The following is a 21,765-nucleotide window of genomic DNA, read 5'->3' as shown; positions in this document are numbered from 1 at the left end:
TGCCGCTGCCAAAGACGATCTTGTTAGCACCATATCCAGATGTCACACAGTGTCCAGCCTCAGTGCAAAAATCAACAGCTATATAGACGTATTCAGACGTGCATCATAACTCCAAAAATAATGCAAAGTTTGGAGATCTAACTCTAAGATTTGCACTATGATTTTGTTCAAATACATTGAAAGGAACAGCATCTTAAAATGTTTGAAAGTCTTCTGTCTAATCACTAAAATCATACTGAAAAACTAATATGTGTCATTTTCTAAATATTTCACCTACTGTTACAAGTTCCTTTAAAAGAACTTCAATATAAATAATATTTGAATATGTGTCAGAACTTATCAGGTTTATTTTTATATTTAAACACTGAAAATATGTTTCAACAGCTGTTTATCACAATGTTATTGAGTATGGTATAAGCTCAGTTTTTATATGTTCCTTTTTATTGTTGTTATTATTAGATAAGACTTTTTTTAGTTATAAACTTCATAAATGGCTGTAAATATTGTTTGAAACCTGAACTAACTTCCCTTCAGTGACCAGTTTAGCTGACAGTTTACACGTAGTTACATTTTTCTGATTTTCAGTCATATTTGTGTTCAGTATCAGCACTTACTGGCTTCAATGAGTAATCTGGTTCCTCTGCCAAAGATGATCTTATTGAAACCTCCAGAATTCACACAGCATGAAGCTCCAGCACACAAACCCATGTTGTCACGCACAACCAGCTAACGCTGTAATTTAAACTGTAGCAGTTTGGTTTGTTTTTAACATGCTTCTTTACAGTCTCTGTGCTTTTGTTTTCCTTTGTTAAAAACATATAATAATATTACAAAATCACATCTACACTGCAGTCAGTGATTGGCCAGCTTCTAAAGACAATCGTGTTTACAACTACAGTTGTTTTTATAACTGAAAATCAGCTGATAGTTACATGATGACAGTTTATAGATCAAATGTAAATTGTAAAGAAATATTTTAGAGATGGACATTTTCATCTGTGTTCATTATGGTCTTGATTTATAAGGTTTTTATGACTTTCTGATATATTTATGTAGTGTGTAAATTTTATTTTGGATTATTCTGAATCTACAGTTTAACGTACAGTAAAAGTGCAACACACATGTCGGTTTGACAGTTTCACCTGTTTTTCCTTTAGCTTCATTATTGTTGTCTAAAAATTAATATTCATGTTGTATAACAAGCACTTACTGGGTTGAATGATTAATTTGGTTCCTTTTCCAAATATGATCTTAGTTCCACCTGCAGCGTTCACACAGCATGAAGCTCCAGCACACAAACTGAGCAGGTGGTTGACTGGATCAAACTGACAACCTTACACATGATTGTTTAAGGTTGTGATTTGTCAAACATTGAATGTAATTCTGTTTGTTTGTTTTTCTCATTTGTTTCAAAAAAGCCAAATTATTTTGGTGCTAATCAGTTTTGTTACAATCACAATTTTTCAGACACATTTTTCTTTTAAATTGTTTATAGATGCAGAACACAAATAAATAAATAAATAACTGATCTCTGTCAACACTCACGGGGTTCAATGATCAGCCTGCTTCCTCTACCAAAGATGATCTTTTGCGTATTCACACAACACGAAGCTCCTGAACATAAACTCAACCTGATCCACTGGATTCAAATCTGTTTATATCTTTAGGTAAAATCATCATTGAAAAATATTTATTGATGTTTAAAGCTGACAGTTTTTGTAAGTTGAAGTGTCATAATTATTATAATTATCACGTGTCAGTCTTTGAGTGTCGTTTTGAACCAAACACCATCTGGACACATGAATATTCAGCTCTCGGTTAATGAGCTTGTTTTCTTAAAAACAGCTGTTTTACATGTATGATAAATGTAAGCTCTATTTTTACTTGGGTTATAAATGTGTTCAGTTCTGTGATTTTACTGTTATTATTCAGAAACAGCACATGAACAGCATCTGGCTTTTGTCTCTCTTCTGCCTGTTAGTGACTCGGCTGTGAAACACTGTAAGATCACATGTTGTAATTCCAGAAACACACTTCTGTCCCTCGGGCATCAGTCACTAACCTGGCTCCACTTCCATAAACAATCTTAGATCCACTTTGTTTACTTTGTACCAAACAGTTTTCACCAAACTACAAATGAATGTCAGAAACTCTTAACAGACACTCACTGCTGTTGACTATCAGTGTGGTTCCTTCCCCAAACACAATCTTCCATCCTCCACCAGAGGATGTAGTCACACAGTATTTATGACCTAACACTTAATCTGAGCCACATCACCTCCACAGCGTTCAGCTCTAAGAGCCTCAAATTAACATTTTTTTATCTTTTACACAAACATATAAACATTTCCACTGATTTAGGAAGCTTTGGGGGGTTTAGTAGTCTTTGTCACAGCTTGCAACAGAATGTGCGGTTATATGATCACAGTCAGAGACTGATGCAGAAAATTAAATGTGCAGCAACAGCAGCCTGCAGGTTTACTGTAAGTAAATGAGCTTCAATGAGAATAAAGAGATAAAGATGAGCAGACTTACAGGTTTCAACGATCACTTTAGTTCCTGTTCCAAACACGATTTTACCGACACCAGAGCTCTTCACACAGCAACACACTGCCTGACAAAAAGCACAACTACACCAACACACTCGTTCTTCTCTGATGTTCTCAGGATTTAACAGCATCGCTGAGAAAATCACTGAGTATTCAGACCAGAACACAACAAGCTGAAACATCAACGAGACGCTTGAAACTGCTCAGACTTCAGCTCGATTTCATCTGTTTCACACAAACTCACAGCTGTTACTGAAACATCACCAAGCTGAATGTGGCAAACTCACCTTTCTAACAACTACAGACTATTTATTTGGACTTTTATTTAATGACTCACTGAACATCAAACATTAGACAAAGAGCTTGAGTCACTAATTCAAGCAGACAAAATTTTATTATTATTGTCTGTTAGTTAGAAACGTCTTACTTGCTTCCACAGTCAGCAGAGTTCCTTTACCAAACATCATCTTCTGTGCTCCTCCAGTCTTCACACAGCACAAACGGGCTCAGCAAAAACCAGCAGCCTGCAGCAGCTGCTGAGCTCCAGAATAATATGTTCATGATGTTTATTTTCTTACAACTATTTGTCAGGAACAGTTTGATGTCCTGATGTTAGGACTAACACGTAATCTGATTTTTTAAACAACACCAGCTGCTGTGTTTCTCGCGGTTTGCAGATAACATGTTTCTAACTCAGTGTTCAGCACCAATAACCAAACAGCAGCGTTTCACCTTTACTGTTCACACTCACTAAAAACAGCTCAAAACTCAAAGACACAGTTAAACTGTAGCTTTTCACCTTCAGTCCGAACGTCCTCATGAAAACGTGTTTAATGTTCGTTACCTGTAGCTTTAACTTAAAAATTAAACTTACTGCTGTGGACGTTCAGTCTGGTGCCCGATCCAAACAGCAGCTTGTTATAATCAGTACTCACACCATGAGAGGCAGCGTGACAAAAACGGCTTCCTGGCTGCTTCTGTGTCTCGCTTTAATAAACTGTCCTGGACTAGAAACATGCTGCAGTATGTTGTGGGTCAGAATCTGTCCTCACAGTTAGAATCTGAAAACAAACATCTGAAATCTCGTGACTGTTGTTGGTGTTGAACTTACTGCTGATCCAAACAGCAGTCGCCCGTGAGAGCCGGTCTTCACACCACGATGTGAACCAGGAGCTCAGCAGCACAGCCTTCACACAGACTCATCCCATTTTAATTTAAAAAAGGGCTCAGCAAATGTTTAACTCCACTAAATCAAACTTGCAAACCTCAGACATTATCAATATGCACAATTGGTGTAAATTTTTGTTTTTCCTCATTTATTTACAGAAAAAATTATTTTAAGTGATCAGTTTTTGATCCTTTGATCTCTTCATTATATTTATTCTGATCTTTGTTTTGAAGTTTTGATTGAATCCATAACAGAAGTGAAATAAAGACGTGACAGCACTTACTGGCTTCAATGATTAACCTGCTTCCTGCTCCAAAGATGATCTTTTGCCCAACATTCACACAACATGAAGCTCCATAACACAAACTCAGCACAGCGTACCTTCATCAGCGTCTTTGACTTTTTTATGAATGAACATGAACAAACTTCTAAAGTCGATCACGTTGGTCAGTTGTGTTTATTACGAGTTAATGTTTTTGTTGTGATCGTGGTTTATCTGAAGTATTAAACAGATGGATCGTTGGCTTCAGAGCAAACAGACTTCACTTCACATATGAACATTTCACGGCTCTGCAGTCACTTTCTGGGCCAACAGTAAATAATCTAACTTGAGTTTTCTGACCTCTTTCTATTTGCTCTGATGGTTTTCTGAATAAAACAAAATGTAAATTCTGACATTTTCCTGTAGATCATGGAAATCGTTGAAAGTGATCCAGAGTGGATATGTTTGACGAGTCCTGTATGTTTGATGAATGTTTTTACTCTTCATTGTTATTCTAATTGTACCTGTAAAAGCAGCGTTTTATTTTAATGCTCAGTTTGCTTCATATTCCAGCGTTTAAACATTTGGTGTTGCTTTGTGGCCCAAATTCAAATCCATTCATATTTAACACACTGCAGATGTTTCACCTCTGTTTGCATTACTGCAGTCAACTTAAAACCATGACTGCTGCTGTCACTTATATATGGAAGTGTATCAGTACTTACTCGGCTCAACGGTTAATCTGATTCCTCGTCCAAAGTTAATTTTTTCTGAGCCAACATTCACACAACATGAAGCCCAATAACACAAAGTCAGGACAGGATCAGCCGAACCAAACTCTGTGTTTGATCTTTACATTTAAAAACACAGAAGTTTAACATACATGATAAACATAAGCTCAGCTATTTTCACTACAGTGAAGAACAAAGTGTTTTATCACAAGTTTGTTCAGGTGATGTATTTTCTCCTTTTATTCTTTATCTGTGTTTATTTATCTGTATAAATGTCACAGAGATATTTGTAATTTAGAGATAATTTCACATTTCTCGCTGATCTTCTGACCTTTGAGGGGTCAAAACATGTTGATTTAATGTCCCTCAGCTGTAAACACTGGTCCTCATTTAAATGTGATTTTCACAAATCGAACCTGATTTTGCTTGTTTGCCATTAAAAAAAGGAATAAACAATAAACATTTTCAGCACTTACTGGTTTGAATGATTAACCTGGTTCCACTTCCAAAAAGCATCTTATACCCAGTATTCACACAACACGAAGCCTCATAGCACAAACTTAGCAACTGAACAAAAGCTCATCTTAGACGTGATTTCTGACTTTTTTAACTACTTTTGACTTTTAACTATGTTATTTTATAATTATTAATCAGAACTGTCGTAGAAATATTTATATTTACAGTAACTGTACTGCATATAGTATTGGTGTCCGTGAGTAATCCTTTGTTAGTTGAAGTAATTACTGTATTTTTGTAACTGCACATTTTACAAGAAATCACAGATTGTGTGATTTTATGCAAATTTAAAAATACATGTAATTTTTTTAAATTTCTTTACTTAAAATGTTTTGTCAGTTTCTACTTTTGCTTTGATCAACTCTGACCTTCACACACTCACTGCTGCTGATGATCAGTGTGGTTCCTTCCCCAAACACAGTTTTCCATCCTCCGGTGGAAGACGTACTCACACAGTGTTACTGATCACACACTTAATGTGAGTGCAGATCAGCTCCACATCACTCAGCTCGAAAAGGCTCAAATGAACATTTTATCATCTTTTACACAAACCTATATATTCTCTGTTTCACTGTATGTAGAGGGAAGGCTTAGCTTTAAATACTTTACAAATACCTGACTGTGTCCAAGCAAAACAGATAAAACTTACTGGACTCGACCGTCACTCTGATCCCAGAACCAAAGACCAGTTTCTGGTAGCTTCCAGTTTTCACACAGCAGCAGATGTCGGTGCAAAAACATCACTTCAGTCTGTGTGAGACTGATATAATAATCTTAATATACTGTCATGTTTTCTGAGTTTGGTCTTTGAACTGAAGATAAGAAATGAATTTTGAATGCACAGCAGTCCTGTCACCACACAGCTGAACGTCTCTGATGAACTTTAGTTTTTAAGTGTTTATTTATGATCACAGTCAGAGACTGATGCAGAAAATTAAATGTGCACCAACAGCAGCCTGCAGGTTTACTGTAAGTAAATGAGCTTCAATGAGAATAAAGAGATAAAGATGAGCAGACTTACAGGTTTCAACAATCACTTTAGTTCCTGTTCCAAACACGATTTTATCGAGACCAGAGCCCTTCACACAGCAACACACTGCCTGACAAAAAGCACAACTACACCAACACACTCGTTCTTCTCTGATGTTCTCAGGATTTAACAGCATCGCTGAGAAAATCACTGAGTATTCAGACCAGAACACAACAAGCTGAAACATCAACGAGACGCTTGAAACTGCTCAGACTTCAGCTCGATTTCATCTGTTTCACACAAACTCACAGCTGTTACTGAAACATCACCAAGCTGAATGAGGCAAACTCACCTTTCTAACAACTACAGACTATTTATTTGGACTTTTATTTAATGACTCACTGAACATCAAACATTAGACAAAGAGCTTGAGTCACTAATTCAAGCTGACAAAATTTTATTATTATTGTCTGTTAGTTAGAAACGTCTTACTTGCTTCCACAGTCAGCAGAGTTCCTTTACCAAACATCATCTTCTGTGCTGCTCCAGTCTTCACACAGCACAAACGAGCTCAGCAAAAACCAGCAGCCTGCAGCAGCTGCTGAGCTCCAGAATAATATGTTCATGATGTTTATTTTCTTACAACTATTTAAGTTTAATGCAGTTGTTAGATTGTGGACAGTTATCATGATTTCTTATGGTTCTGATATTATTTTCACTCTGCCAAAAAGAAAGAAAAGATTATTAAATACTAAATATTTTTTATGTTTATCTGTATCTGTTTGTTTGGATTAATGGACGCTGCCATCAGTTTAGTTCATTTCCAACAAGTTTAACTGAACACATAAGCTCATTCTCTATGTCAGGTGTGACTGTTACATCATCACAAATCGAGGGAAAGGCTGATTAAACGAGTGTCATGATTCTGCTGAATACGTTTAGTAGAAGAAGAAAACTACATTCCAGCAGCTTTAATAATTGAATTGAAACTTACGGCTCTGGACGTTCAGTCTGGTGCCCGATCCAAACACCAGTTTGCCATAACCGCCCCCAGTATTCACACCATGACACACGACGAAACAAAAACCTGGTTCTGCTTCTGTGTCGTTCCTTCTGTTCTATTAAATTCTTTGCTGGCAGAAACGTTCCTGAGCTGAAGGTGATTTTCACACTGACTGTAAAGAATCTGCGTTGATGCCGTGCTTCCACTATTAGAATATGAGAAATAGAAATTCAGTCTTGTGACTGATTCTAGTGTTAAACTCACAGACGTGGACATTTAGTCTGCGCTGATCCAAACACCAGTGCTGTGCTTCCAGTATCCACACCGTCGACTAAACCATGACACAGTTTTAAGCCTTTAGTTGTCTGTTTGTTACTAAACTGAATCCAAGTGTTTCAAAGATTTCTTCTTTCTTTACTTCTGTGCTGCCAGTACATGAAAACATAACTTTTGCTGTTATGTTTGTTTTGTTTTCATAATATTCTCTTCATGAAACAAATGTAACTTTTACTGTTGAAACAAGTTACAGTTACCTTCTCTCTCTTTAGAATAAATGTTTAAGTTATTAGATGATTTCATATTTTCTTTTATCAGCAGATTAATGAAACTTTCAGTCTAAACTGACCTGATTCGACCATCAGCCGAGTTCCTCCACCAAAGATGAGTTTCTCTGCACTTCCTCTCACACAGTGACTGACAGCTGACTCAAATCCTCACACAGTCTTTCTACTTTTGTTTTGGTGTAAACACAATCATTAAGAAATATTCACTGAGACATTATTATAGACAGAAATGGCAGCAATGCTGAGATTGTTTGTTTTTGAAGAACCACCTTCATCTCACTGAGCAGACGAGGAGTAAAATGTCTGACGTGGAGACTCAGTTTAAAACATTTTGGCTGCTTCTACCATGAAGTCCTGTCAAAATTAAACTGGTTAACAGGCTGTGAACTTGACAGCGGTGCAGCATGACTGAACCGCACTGACAGATAACATGACGGGAGATTGTAGTTACAGATCTTCTTTGATTAGAGTTTTTATTTCCAGTCCTCGTTCAGGAGAATATTTTACTTTTTACACTGAAATGAACTTTTTTTCTGAATGAAAACTTTACGTCTCTCATAGAAAAGAATCTGTGACAGGTTCAGGACCTAACCATCGTTTCTGCATTACAACAGTTTCACTTTGACTCGTTCTGATGGCGAAACCTTCACACATGTTAAACTGGACTTTGAGCTCTAAAAATAAAATCATGTTGTTCTGCACATAATGTCCTACATATTTGTTAAATATATATTTAAGCTCACCGGAGTTGACAGTCAGTCGAGTTCCTCGGCCAAAAATCATTTTCTGTGCATTTCCTTTCACACTGTGACTGATCGCTGAATAAAAACCTCCCAAAGTTCAAACTCATGTTTCAGTCTTAACTTTGAATCGTTTCAGGTTTTGATGATTGAAATATTTTCATTGCACTAAAACAGGGATTTACCTTTTTAAAGAAACCTTAATGACTAAATATAAATCATTAAAAACTGAACTCTGTGTTGGATTAAAGTATTGTCTCCTCTGATTTTATGTTTTAAGTCTATAAAATCGATAAAATCTTACCCGATTCAACACTCAGTCGAGTTCCTCGGCCAAAGATCAGTTTGTCTGTAGTTCCTCTCACACACTAACAAACAGTGTGATAAAAACCTCACATTCATCTTTTAGTGAAAGGTTCCTGATGAATCGTTTTTAATCCACTGACTGGTTTCAAATGACAGAAACATGTGTTTAATATTATGGCAGTGAACAGCTGGAGGCAGCCGTGTGGACAGAAAGACAAAGTTAATGTTGAACCGTCCAACATGTAATCAGGTCTAATTACAGCTGCATCATAGTCACTTATAAACAGCTATCACGCACGTTTGTCCTCATTTTAAAGTTCAAACAAACATTCGACTTTCAGCAGAATCATTATTTAACAGTTTTCTGTTTGACTTAGTTTTCAGCTTCTGCTACTTAAATAAGTGAAAATATTCAGTGTTTTGCAGAAACTTTAAATAACTTGGGTTAAATGTTGTTTAAGTTCATGTGTTACTGACAGATCTGTAAAAATCAGGCTTTCATTGAGATTCATGTGCATCAAACACATAATCCTGGATGATCACAGTATTTAACATTTTCTGTGATCTGCAGCTTCAGTTCATGTTTTACATCGTTTAAAGTTACTTACTGGACTCTACACTGAGTTTTACTCCTGGTCCAAACACGGTCCTGTAGCCTCCCTGACCAGTCACACTAAGATACAGCGCTCAGCAAAAACCGCTGCCTGCACTGGGACCAGTTTAACTGCTCAGTTTTCTCCCATCTGAGTCAGAATAATACAAAACTTTAACGTCTGCTCGTCACCTCTCATTTTTCCTCCTTAGCCCTACAAATGTAAAAAACTGTAAAACTCACAAACCTCACTTTCACCAACAGGAGTCTCAGTTTATCAGTTTTTATAACGTTAAGACTTTTTGTTCAGCATTTCTTTTCAGAATGTTTTCCTTTTTATTTATTGTCATTTTTCTAATTTATTTAGTTTAAATTATTTTCTTTCCCTACTTTTTTCTTTTTACTCCATCCTGGATTTGCTCACCTCCTAAAACTCATTTTACTTAACTTTGCTTGCACATCCAGTCTGCATCAACTAAAACTGAAGGTTCTTTAATGAAACATGTGTAAAATCATGAAAATAAAAAAGTCTTACCGCTTTCTACCATCAGTTTGGCTCCACTGCCAAAGAAAACTCTGTTCGCTCCCTGATTATTCACACAGTAACAAACACTGAGACAAATACTGCTGCACAGTTTAATCACGTTTCACATCAGGTCTTTGTAGAGTCTCAGTTTTTGGTTTGTTTTTACGTTAAAAGTCACATAAAATGAACAAATGTTATTTATTTCCATTTGCAGCCAGTTTGCACCAATAAAACCATCAACACTAAGACCAATAAAAGCATTTTTTTAATCTCACCAGTTTGTACGGTCAGTTTGGTTCCTCTCCCAAAAGTCATTTTGCCTCCCTGGTTATTCACACAGTAACACACACTGTGACAAATACCTTGTTTGTATGAGGACTAAGCTTCTATTTGATTTTCACTGAAACCTTTTGGTTTTTATTCATCTTGTTGTTTTTGCATGAATCTGTATTTGTTTCCAGATTTCATGCTGACATCTTTTTGATGATTTTTATCTTTTGGTTTACTTGGTTGTTTCTGTTTGGAAATCATTTTATAAATGTGTTCATATGTTTTACTTCACGATCTGCAGCCTAAATTCAACTTCAATGAGACAAAAATGTAAATCATGAAATAATAAAGAAATCTTCTTCTTACCAGTTTGTACGATCAGTTTGGTTCCTTTACCAAAATAAAGCCTGTAGTTTCCCCCCTGAGTCACACACTAACACACACTGTGACAAATACTGCTGCTCCCGTTATTCTCCAGATGTTTCTGTTTATTTATTCTGTGTCATTTATAATGTTGCACTCAGTCTCATTCTGTGTTGTTTTCATCTGTTTAAACCAGTTTAGTCGTTTCATCCCAACATTTAAACTCAGGATCACCAATCGTGTTTTTAACTGCGTTATTTTCCCAGACAGTCGTCAGCCTGCAGCGTCAGCCCATCAAACTGAGCGAAAACCTTTCAAATATGTAATATTCAATAAATGCAAACAGTGATTGCAGACTCTGAGCTGATCATAAAATCGTAAACCCGACTCCACGTTAAATCTTACCCGTCTCTACGCTCAGTTTGGCGCCGCTGCCAAAGACAAGCTTGTCGTTTCCTCTCGTCACACTGCAGCAAACGCTGTGACAAAAACTGCTGCACCATGTTTCAGGTCAGCTTTAGATTTTCACTCACTTTCATGTCGTGCTTATTTCTTTCATGAATCCGTCTAACACACGGTGCTCGTGTATCCATGGTTACTGTCTGCAGAGTCTGGATGGTTTCAGTAAAATATTAAAACATTTAACCGAGTCGCTCGTTTCACAGTGTTAGTCATAAAAATGAAGAAATATAATCATCTTACCAGCCTCTACTGTCACTTTAATTCCTTTGCCAAAATAAAGTCTGCTGTTTCCTCCCTGATTCACACTCTAACACACACTGTGACAAATACCACTTTTGTCTTTCACAGCTTACATTTGATGTTTTCACTGGAAATTTAACTTATTTCATATTTTTATGGTGTTTATGGACAAATTTGCATGTGTTTGTGCTTCTGTTGGGTTCATTTATTAACTGATCTCATTGTTTTACAGTAGCATGAGTCATATTTTTATTCACGCTGTTGAACATTTAATCGTTTAATCAACAAATCTGAATTCATTTTAAACTCTTATTTTATTTGCATGTGTTTGTCTGTGTTGCTCACAGCCTGATTATTTCTATCAATCAAAATCTGTCCAGTTCTATAAATACACAAATGCAACACACACATAAACTGTCTATAGACGCACAAAAACGAAACACTAAAGAAAGCAAACGTCCTCCTACCTGTTTCTACAGTCAGTTTGGTTCCTTTGCCAAAATAGATTTTGTCGTTCCCTCCAGTCACACAGTAACACACACTGTGACAAATACTGCTGCGCTCTGTTCCTGCTGTTGTTGTGTCTCTTCGTTAATCTTCAGGACATCTGTTTATGTGTTATTTTAATTATTTGTCTCAGATATTCAAACTTGTGTCGCAGTTTTTACTGTTTTTGATGTTTTTTTCACTCAATCCGAACGAATCAGACAAAATTGAAAGCGAATAAAACTCCTGACTGCAGGTTCTGTATTGACGCTTTCTGCGCTGTTTTCATTCAGTGTTTGTTTCTTCTTCTCTGAATGTTTCACATTTTGTGCTGAGCTGAAGCTTCACACTGTGAGCTGATGTTTCTCACTGAGACTGCATGAAACCATCTCAGTTTGCACTAGTTAGAATCTACAAAAAGTAATAAATTAAAAAAAATACAAATGAAAGTTATTTTTAAAGTCTAAAATCATTTAAGCAAAGAAAACTCTTACCTGTCGCTACAGTGAGTTTGGTTCCGTTGCCAAAATAAAGTTTGTCTGTCCTCTGATTCGTCACACTGTGACTCACACTGTGACGAATACTCACGGACTCGTGTGGATGTCAAATATTCAGACTTTCTGTCCGTGATCAGTGTTTTTGTTCCTCCTGTCACCTTCACAGTTTGCATTTGTTTGCTTTTCTTGCATGAACTGGTCGTTTCTCTGATGACAGTGTGAAACATTTAGATAATTACACATTCATTAAAAGAAGCTTTGCTATCAAAGAGTAAAACGGATCTTTCCTCCACAAAGATTGTGTCATTCACTTTTTTCTGTGTTGCTCCATTTTGTTTGTACGAGACTTTGTTTATCCTGTTTTGTTTGTTTGTTTTTACGTAGAAATAACATTTTTTTTTAACACTGTTTGTTCAAATTAAAATCATGTAAACTGAAACTTACCCGAGACGATGTGGAAGAGTCACTGTGCTCGTTTTCAGATATCCACCTTAATCCTTCAGACTGAGTCTAACCAAACACGCTGTCTGTGTTCCTCTGGATGAAGCATCTGTGTTTGCACAGCTCACCTGTGTCCCCTGATCCAGTTATTCCCACGAGTGCCACCTCTGTCAGAGGGGTGTGGCCTAAAACCCAGATTACAAAAGTTCAAATTTACTTGTTTTTTAAAGCTTTTAAGAGCTCACACAGGTCACAGTGCGGTGCAGAAATAATCAGCGTTGCATGAAAGGATTATTCTGTATAAACGATCTCCAGCTCCTGTGGCCATCAGTGAAGTTTAGCTGTGTTACAGTTTAAGACTAGAACTGAAGTTCAGTTCAGCTGATCGTTGGAGTTGTTGTCAAACATCAAACTTCCTCAAACTTCCTCTAAAAGTGAGTCAGTCCTGCAACACTTACGTGTTCACATCACATCAGACGTAAACATGTTTACAGCCTCAATCTTCATAACAGCTGATTTTAAGCTTAATGTTTGCATTATTGGGGGCGTGGCCTCTTTGACTGACAGGTGGATGGTGACACAGGTGGTCTGCTCGGCTTCACCTCAGTTAATTAGAGTCCCTGAACCTGTTTGTGCTGTTGGAGCCTTTTTAATGACCAATAATAACCAGCGACCAATAATACAGCTCGCTGAGCGGCTACTGGCACTAACAGAGCTTTTATTTAGATGTTGTACAAACTAGTATCTGCGTTAGCTTTTAGCTATCACCTGATTAATATTTGGTGATAATCCACTCTGTAGTCATGGTAACCTGATAACAGGCTGCCCAGCAGGTAAACTATGATGTCACTTCCTGTTGAGAGTTTGTCTGGATAACAGGAGGAGGTGCCCACAGTCAGACGGATGCACGGCAGAGAGTGATGGAGGCTAATGTGATGGAAATGATTCAGTCAAAAATGAGTCATTAGTGTAAAAGTAAAAGAAAAATGAGCTGAAAGTTTAAAACAAGATGACTGACAAACAGTTTGAAGTGTGTGTGTGTGTGTGTGTGTGTGTGTGTGTGTGCGTGTGTTACACATAAACTCACAGTGTGTTTGCAGGAAGCCTGACTGAAGCGTCTCTTGGATCTCTGGACGAACGCCTCCTCTGCTTCCTTCTCTCACACACAGACTCATCCAGGACTACATTTATAGTTTGTGTGAGACGCAGGAAGCAGAGCTGATGTGACCTGTTTCTCAGACAAACTTCACCTGTGGCCTAAAAACAGTGTGAATAAAAGATCCAGCTGTTAGTGAGTATTTTGGGCTCTGACCCAGTTTGCAGAATAATTTGAGCTTAATCCAAGTTTCCATGTTTGCTAAGTACAGTTCAGTCACAGCGCTGCTAACCTAATTCATCTGACTCACATTAGGCGGGCCTGTGGCAGTCAGACTCAGCCAACATCATCAGGCCACAATGCTGTAAACGTGGGCAGGTGTGCAGGGCCCAGCATACCTGATGCTCTCCCTGTCCCGTCCTCTGGGGGGCAGAGTCTCTCTGTGGCAGCTGCGTTTGTGTCACTTCTGTTTTTAGAAACAACTCTGACAGGTTTGAGTTTTCAGGGTGAAGCTGCTCCAGTGTTTGGTTGATGTTTTATTTGTGGGAGCATGTACACAGATCAATACCAAATGTCCATAAAGCAGCACGATAACGAGGTTTAAGATTTACATGGAAATCAAAGATTCCTGCATCGAACAGTTTATCATTTATGCATCTGTGAGCTTGAAGAGGAGAAACCTCCGGCAGCTTTTACAGAGCCGAGCGCTGAAATTCTTACAACCATCAAAACAGGACATTTGTCTCACGAAAGTGTTTTAAACATGTTTTTCTGTTTGTTGTATCTGATTTTAGTGTGTGCTAAAAGTCAAAGTTAATTAACAATAAAACAAGAGAATTGCATGTTTTCCCTTCAATGATCAGTGTGATGCTGTAACGCGTAACTCGCTGTGAAAGTGTTGCACAAAGCGTGCGAGGAAACGAGCTGCTCACAGCTTCCTGTCGATGTGAAACTGAGCTTCTTGTTGGTTTCTGTCTGATTTTATCTGCAGCTTCACGTCTGACTGTTCAGCTTTCAGTTGAACTGTGGTTTCAACTGAAAGCAGGAAGACTCAGTGAAGCACGATGAGGCAAACGGGGTCAACTGATGACGACGTCACAGGTCCAACAAGACGGAGACTTCACCTGTGAGCAAACTTAAACTGTAAATGATCCGATTGGAGGGAAGCTTTTAATCAAAGAGCAATCCTTTATTTAACCCTGTGGCAGCTCACATGCTCTGTGAGGGTGCAGCCACCAAAGACCTGCAGTGACTGATGATGCTGCCCAAGTTTCAATCAGTATCAGAAATGGAAGAGACGATTCAAACACAAGCAAGTTTATTTTGTATTAGAAGCAAACGACGTTTCAGTGAGAGCGGAGAGTAAAACGTACAGACAAAAATCAGATACAAACGATGTTGTTACAAACGACAGGAAGTAAAACTAAACGTAATGTTTGTACAAACAGCTGACAGGTTGTATTTACAGCAGGACGAAGCAGAGTGAAGACGAAGCTGTCAGCACAGCTCGCCTCACACTTTCACACATCAGCAGATTTAACACACGACATGGTTCTTCTTGTTGAGACCATCAGGGCCTTTCATGTTGAATCAGTTCACTGGATTCATTAATTAGTCTTTGTTCTTTCAAACTAATGTTTAAATGAAAGTTTAGCTCCAGATGGCGACGTCAGCGAGCTCAGCACAGCCACGCTGCACGCTGACGTCAAGTCTTTGCTGTATTTTGTATAAATAATTTGAAACATTTAACAGATTTTATGTTTCTGGTTTAATGTTTTTTGCATGTATTTACAACAAAATGATAAAAATGTGTTTCAGGAGTTTCCATGTTTTTCCATTTGGGTCAAAATTTCTGAGTTTACTTTTAGATTTTGTTGGAATTTGAAACGTTGCTCTTATATGAAGGCAAACGATCCTAAAATCAGACCCAAAAATGTTTGTGCTATAAGTGTGAATTTACAGGAGACTTCCTGAACGTTTGTGCTTTTATCAAAAACAGGAGAAAGAAACTGAAGCTGAAGCTCTGATCCGATGTCGCCGACCTGCTGATGGACTCAGACCAGCAGACCTCTGATGGTCAGGATGGTGTTGAAGGCCAAAGTCTTGGTGAACAGCACTCTGACTCCGTTCATCACCAGCAGGTAGAAGTTGAGCTTTGCTTTTTCTGCACAGAAGAGAGACAGACGCGTTAGCTCGGACTGAATCTTTGACACCAACACGACTTCAGCAGGAAGGTAAAAGAGATGAAAAAGGTTTCCTGTGTCGATCGTCACCACAGATGCTCAGTTACACAGAGACAAAGGACACAGAAGAAATTCATTTTCACGACTGCAGTTTAATTAATAAACACAACTCTTTATATTTATGTTCCTGCATGTTGTTTGTTAACGTGAACACATCAGTGTGTTGTTCTCTGCACGGATGCATCAGCACTCACACATGAGACCGAGGCTGAACTGATGTTTTATCATATTTACACTTTAGTTCTATTTTACTTTTATTCTCTTTTCTTTTGTTTTTTTGTTGTTGTTTGTTTTTTTGGAAATGAAACTTTGAGTAAAAAGCAAACAGATGTTTTTCTGCTGCTCTCTGATATGAACTGCATGTTTTGTGTTTGTGTGGCTGACATTATATATTATATATAATATTTGAGGTTACACAATAATCTTTCATTGTGTGAATGAATTCTAAATCTTCCCGACAGCAGTGATGCTGTTAGTGATGACGATCTCCTTCATGTGACTGTGAAGGAGCTGAACGTGTGCAGGTGTGTTTGCACGCTCACCTGGGTAGACGCTGCTGCAGGCGTCATCTGTGTGGAAATATGAAGTGCATTAATCACAAACACGCTCGATGAACTGTTACCCGAAATAATATAAGAAGGGTTTAAATTTCAAATGTCAAACAAAGTCTCAACCGTCTATGACATGAAATCATTTTATTGATCTTTTTTTATTAATGACCATGTTTGCATGTTTGTGTTAAAAATAAAAGATTAAAAGTGTCTGAAACAAACACAGCTGAAGTTTAAAGTTTATGAGTCTCACACTGACGTTACTTATTGTTTCAGTGAGTTTGTTTTCATACCAGCTTCGTTATTGGTGGAGACTCCTAACAGCTCGCAGGAGTGGATGGTCTCGTTGCTGAATCCAACAAAGTAGTAGCTTTTAGTCTTTGTGGACAGAACGGCGTTGCTGATGTTCACGCTGACTGGGCCCCCCCTGACATTCATAATCATTTCTCCTTCCTTTGGATAAAAATCAGTGGCCAGACAGACCTCTGGGCCCAGAGCATCAGCGGGCAGCGGTGGATAAGCAGAAGGTGCCAGAGGGCTCAGAACGTGAAGGGACGGGGTCGTTTTAGGTCGATCTACACAGCAAAGCAGGACAAACCAAAACCACACAGACAAAGTTATAAAGTAGAAAATAACCAAGTTTCAGTGTCCACAAGACAAACGTTAATGTTTCAGCTTTAAAACAGGTTCATTTATCTGACATTTCTAAATGAAATCTTATGAAACACTATAACTCCAAACATGATGACTCAGGTGACCCTGAATCCTTGATTCTACATTTAGAAGTGCTGTGATCGATATTTCAGTTCTGTTACTTTATTGATTGTTGTGCGTTTGTGTTGCAGTTTGCAGCTAAGAACAGTGCGCTCGTGTCCAGGGTGTCTAAATGTTAGTAAAGACTGTGCGATGGAGAAGACACACAAAAGTCTTTCCCCAAATTCATGTTGTATAAAATTTGTACATTAAACTTCAAGGATAACAAAATAGTTTTAGTTGTTCTTTGTACGTACAGCCGGCTGCAGATCAGCTGTTTAGTCGCCTGCTCTGACATTAGTTATTAAGTTTGTGTGTTTTTTATAAGCCGACTGTTTGACACGAAGCTCCTGTGGACACAAACTAACAGTCAAACTGAGAGGAAGCCGACAGTGAACTGAGACGCTGCTCGCTCCGCTCCGAACACTTTAATCATTTTATTTTAGGATTTAAGAGTTTGACACAAACACCGTGACATTGAGCCAATAACACCCAGCCATCATGTAGCATGTTTGTTTGTATTTCACATAACTAACGATGAGTTCTTTGACCTGAGAGTCAAATTTCAGTCCGACAAAAATAAAATAAACTGATTTTGGTCCAAACAGCCAATAAATGAAAATCAGAGGTTGAATGTTTGAGTAAATATTAAACTTCTTTATTTCTGTTGTATAAACTTTATTTTCAGATGCACTTATCTTTGTTTAATGCAGCGTCCACACTATATATCATCACTTGCCGACGTACGTTCGGCCAAACTGTTCAGTTCTGCTTTTTTATGCTTTACACATAATTTATGACATAATCACATGTGAGTGTTTCCTTGAAAGCTTGGATATAAAAACAGGTATTATCTGTGCCGAACCTTCAGTGCTTTAATTTGATGTTTTTGACGACAACTGAACTTTTCTCACAGCTTTTACCTTAATTTTCAGTTCAGACAGTAACAATCAGAAAGTCACTGTGAGCTCATGTTGAAGAGTCAAGTGTTCAACTGCCAAAACCTGAACTTCTGTCCTGTGTAGTATTTATTTATTTATCCAGGATTTTCTTTTCTCTGTGCCAATTTGCAAAAGCAGCTTCATGAACATGATGCATTTTCTTTTATTTACGTCACTAAAATTGTACACATTTATAACTCTTCTGCCTTTTTTGTGCTTTACAGTCCTTATCAGCAGCTTTCTGTTACATTTTGTTTTGTTGTTTGTTTGAACAGACATTAAATATATCTTTACTATTTGTACTCAATAATATTTTCAGCAGACTCATCAAAACAAAGACGTTTCAGAGAATTCAGGCCGACTTTGTTTGATTTTATATTTTCAAAACTCGATTTTAAAAACAGAATTTCAGATTTTTAAATCTGACAGTTTGTTGGTTCGTTGACATGTTTCTGTAGCTAATGTTCAGCTTTTTTTTCTTTGTTACTGCCGATTATTCTCCTTTGTTTTACTTTTGGCTTTGCTCTGTCATTATTTGCAGAGTTACAACACACCAGCTACATGTTGCAGCTGACTTGACTCTATTTTGGACACTTTCACACTTTGAATGAACAGAAAACAGGATTTAAGGCATTTTCAGGACATCCTGTGTCAGGCAGAGCAGCTCTGTCTCACAGCAGCTCGTCGTCACATCGCTCCACTACTGATCCATCAAGTTCAAGCTTTAAAACATAAAAACTCTGTTTTGGACTAAACAGACCTTTGAAAGGAAATTATTTCTCACTGTATCAGCCAAGAAAAAGGGATTTTTCTTACCTTTAGGGGTGACGGTGAGACGGATCGGATTTCCAAATGTTAGTGCATCACAGTGTTACAGCCCCGTACAAAAACCTCTCGGCTGTCAGAAGTCCTCAGAGCAGCTCAAACACGTTCAAAAATCCACTTCCACAGGAAAGACACCGAGCTGTTACACCAGAGGAACAATCAGAAAGTCATTTGTAAGTTTTCATCAGGTTAAAGTACAAATATAAAACCGTCTACCTGCACATAGAGCAGAGGCGTGAGGGTCAGAAAAGTGAAGAAATATTCATTTCCATGTAGAATTCGAGCTGCCGAAGACTCACCTGAAGCAGATGTTTTGTTTCTTGATGTTTTTCTGAACTTTGGCCGATTCCATGTTTTAAAGACGGTTCAGATGAAGCTGCAGGGTTTTTGTTCAGCTCTGTGTGGATGTTCAATCACTGTGGACCACCCCAACACAGTGAAAAACCCTCGTACAAAAACCTGTCACAGCAGCAGGAGGAAGCAGATGGGAGTCGCTGCCACATGAACAAAAACTCACTGTGACTGTTTCTCTGTGACTCTGTCTTTTACTGACGGCTTTACTTCATTTCTGCATGTTAGGAAATAAATGCTGCAAACACATAAATCAAAGTTTCAAATACCTTTCACGACCTTATTGCACTTCACTGTATTTGATTTAACAAATATCTTCACTTGCAAAGTGCTGCGTAGGGAGAGGAGGGATTTTAAGGAAACTTGAAGCACACTGAGGAAGAGGAGCTAAATGAAGGACATGAGAGGCCGTCCAGGTACAGGTGATACACAGAAAAGTCATCAAGGAAATCAGAAAGAGCAGGAAAATACAGAACATGGAAAAAGATGAACAAAATTAAAGATTAAACACCAGGAGAAACAAAAACGCTGGTAAATGTGCTAAAAATGGATTATTTGTAGTACAAGGAGTGCGAGGCAGGTCTATCCTGTGCAGGCTGATAGATGAGCACAGGTATGGATGGATGGGAAATACTGGAAGGGCAACAACACAGTGTGTGTGTGGCACAAGGCTGCTGAACCGTCCATCATCTTCTTGCAGTTTCCTCTTATTTTGTTTGAAATCCCTGAGAATGAATTCGGCAAACACTAGGTTATATTTATCTTTGCTAAGAAAAACCGCAGTTCTCTCTTTAGCTAGCAGACATGCACACAAACAGTTTATGATATTTGTCGAGATGCTGTTTGTTGGACCTGCCGTTGCTCGCCGACTTCCTCAACTATTAAAACAAATTGTATCACCTGCTTTGGAGTTTATAGAAGGTGGCCATCTTGGTTTTCCTTTGCTTCAGTTTGATTTTCTTGTAGTTACCTTTAGTTTAAGTTAGAGTTTGTCATTGCACCCATTCATTCTTTTTGACCAATAGCAGACCAGTTCTTGTGAAAAATCCAGTTGATCAATTCAAGGATCATCTTTGTGCAACATAGTGCTAAAGCCAGGTGGAGAGAGAGCGTGGACCCAAAGACAGTGCAGAGGCAAGTTTGGTTTTCACTAGTTTATTATGCATTTACAAGTTATGGTGATGTGATGTAGTGTGAAGGATCTCTGTTTCTGCTGCACAAGGGACAACGAGTCTCCGAGGAAAAGACACTGCAACAGAGGAGAGAAGAGTTGATGATCGGAGGGGAGAAAATCAGAAATCTCAGTAACACAGGTGAGGTGAGGGGCTAACTTGAATCTGCAGGTGAGTAGACGTGAGGGGAGGGAATCAGGAGAAAGCAACTTCCAAGCTGTTTCCAGTATTCCAGCAGCCAAGGAGGCGAGTAACTCAGCATGAGAAGAGATACAAGTTAGTTTCAATCAAAAACATGCAGAGAATTTCTTCTTGGCCTGGTGATGATGTTAGGATTGAAAACCTTTGTTTTGTTAGTATAAATAAAACTGTTTTATTTATGTTTATATACACACTGCAAATGTGCTCAATGAGTTGGCGATCCATCTTTTGAAGGTCGAAAGCGTCGTTCGGCGTGACTGTCCGAACTGATATTGTAGGAACTGTATTGCAGAGGGTTGTTCGTAACACACACACACACAGAAGATGGTTAGAATAAGTCTCTGGGTTAGAGCGTCCGTACAAGATGTCCTGAACCAGAACTTAGAATCAGTAGAACAATGGATAATAACATTGTGCTTTTCTGTGACAGAGGAGGAGGAGATACCAGACATTATACTTCCCTTAGGCAGCATCATTAGAAGACATAGCATACATTTACACTGCTATGCAGATGACACCCAGCTCTATCTGTCCATGAAGCCAGATAACACACACCAATGAGTTAAACTGCAGGAATGTCTTAAAGACATAAAGACCTGGATGGCCGCTAACTTTCTGCTTCTTAATTCAGATCAAACTGAGGTTATTGTACTCGGCCCTGAAAATCTTAGAAATATGGTATCTAACCAGATCCTTACTCTGGATGGCATTACCTTGGCCTCCAGTAACACTGTGAGGAACCTTGGAGTCATTTTTGACCAGGACATGTCCTTCAACGCACATATTAAACAAATATGTAAGACTGCTTTCTTCCATTTGTGAAACATCTCTAAAGTTAGAAATATCCTGTCTCAGAGTGACGCTGAAAAACTAGTTCATGCATTTATTACTTCCAGGCTGGACGACTGTAATTCATTATTATCAGGAAGTCCAAAAAACTCCCTGAA

General features: G+C 38.2%; 2 protein-coding genes across 2 annotated transcripts in view; both read right to left on the bottom strand.

The window, feature by feature from the left end:
• Positions 1-11,152, bottom strand: part of LOC101471379 (M1-specific T cell receptor alpha chain) — a 46,073-nt gene extending 34,921 nt beyond the window's left edge. The window contains exons 1-2 of the mRNA XM_076876971.1: positions 11,136-11,152; positions 10,965-11,026 (exon numbers count right to left, since the gene is read on the bottom strand). Of these exons, the coding sequence (XP_076733086.1) occupies positions 10,965-11,026; positions 11,136-11,152 (79 nt within the window). The remainder of the gene's footprint in view (positions 1-10,964; positions 11,027-11,135) is intronic.
• Positions 11,153-15,082: 3,930 nt separating this feature from the next.
• Positions 15,083-19,593, bottom strand: trdc (T-cell receptor delta constant). The gene is made up of 5 exons (XM_076876746.1): positions 19,394-19,593; positions 19,086-19,233; positions 16,869-17,150; positions 16,567-16,593; positions 15,083-15,945 (listed from the first exon to the last, which is right to left on the bottom strand). The coding sequence occupies exons 3-5, from the start codon at positions 17,017-17,019 to the stop codon at positions 15,836-15,838; spliced, it is 288 nt and encodes a 95-aa protein (XP_076732861.1). The 5' UTR covers positions 17,020-17,150; positions 19,086-19,233; positions 19,394-19,593; the 3' UTR covers positions 15,083-15,835.
• Between the last annotated feature and the right edge of the window lie 2,172 nt (positions 19,594-21,765).

Source organism: Maylandia zebra, linkage group LG18 (genome assembly GCF_041146795.1).
Source record: "Maylandia zebra isolate NMK-2024a linkage group LG18, Mzebra_GT3a, whole genome shotgun sequence".
NCBI lineage: Eukaryota > Metazoa > Chordata > Actinopteri > Cichliformes > Cichlidae > Maylandia > Maylandia zebra.
This window is presented reverse-complemented; position numbering and strand designations above follow the sequence as displayed.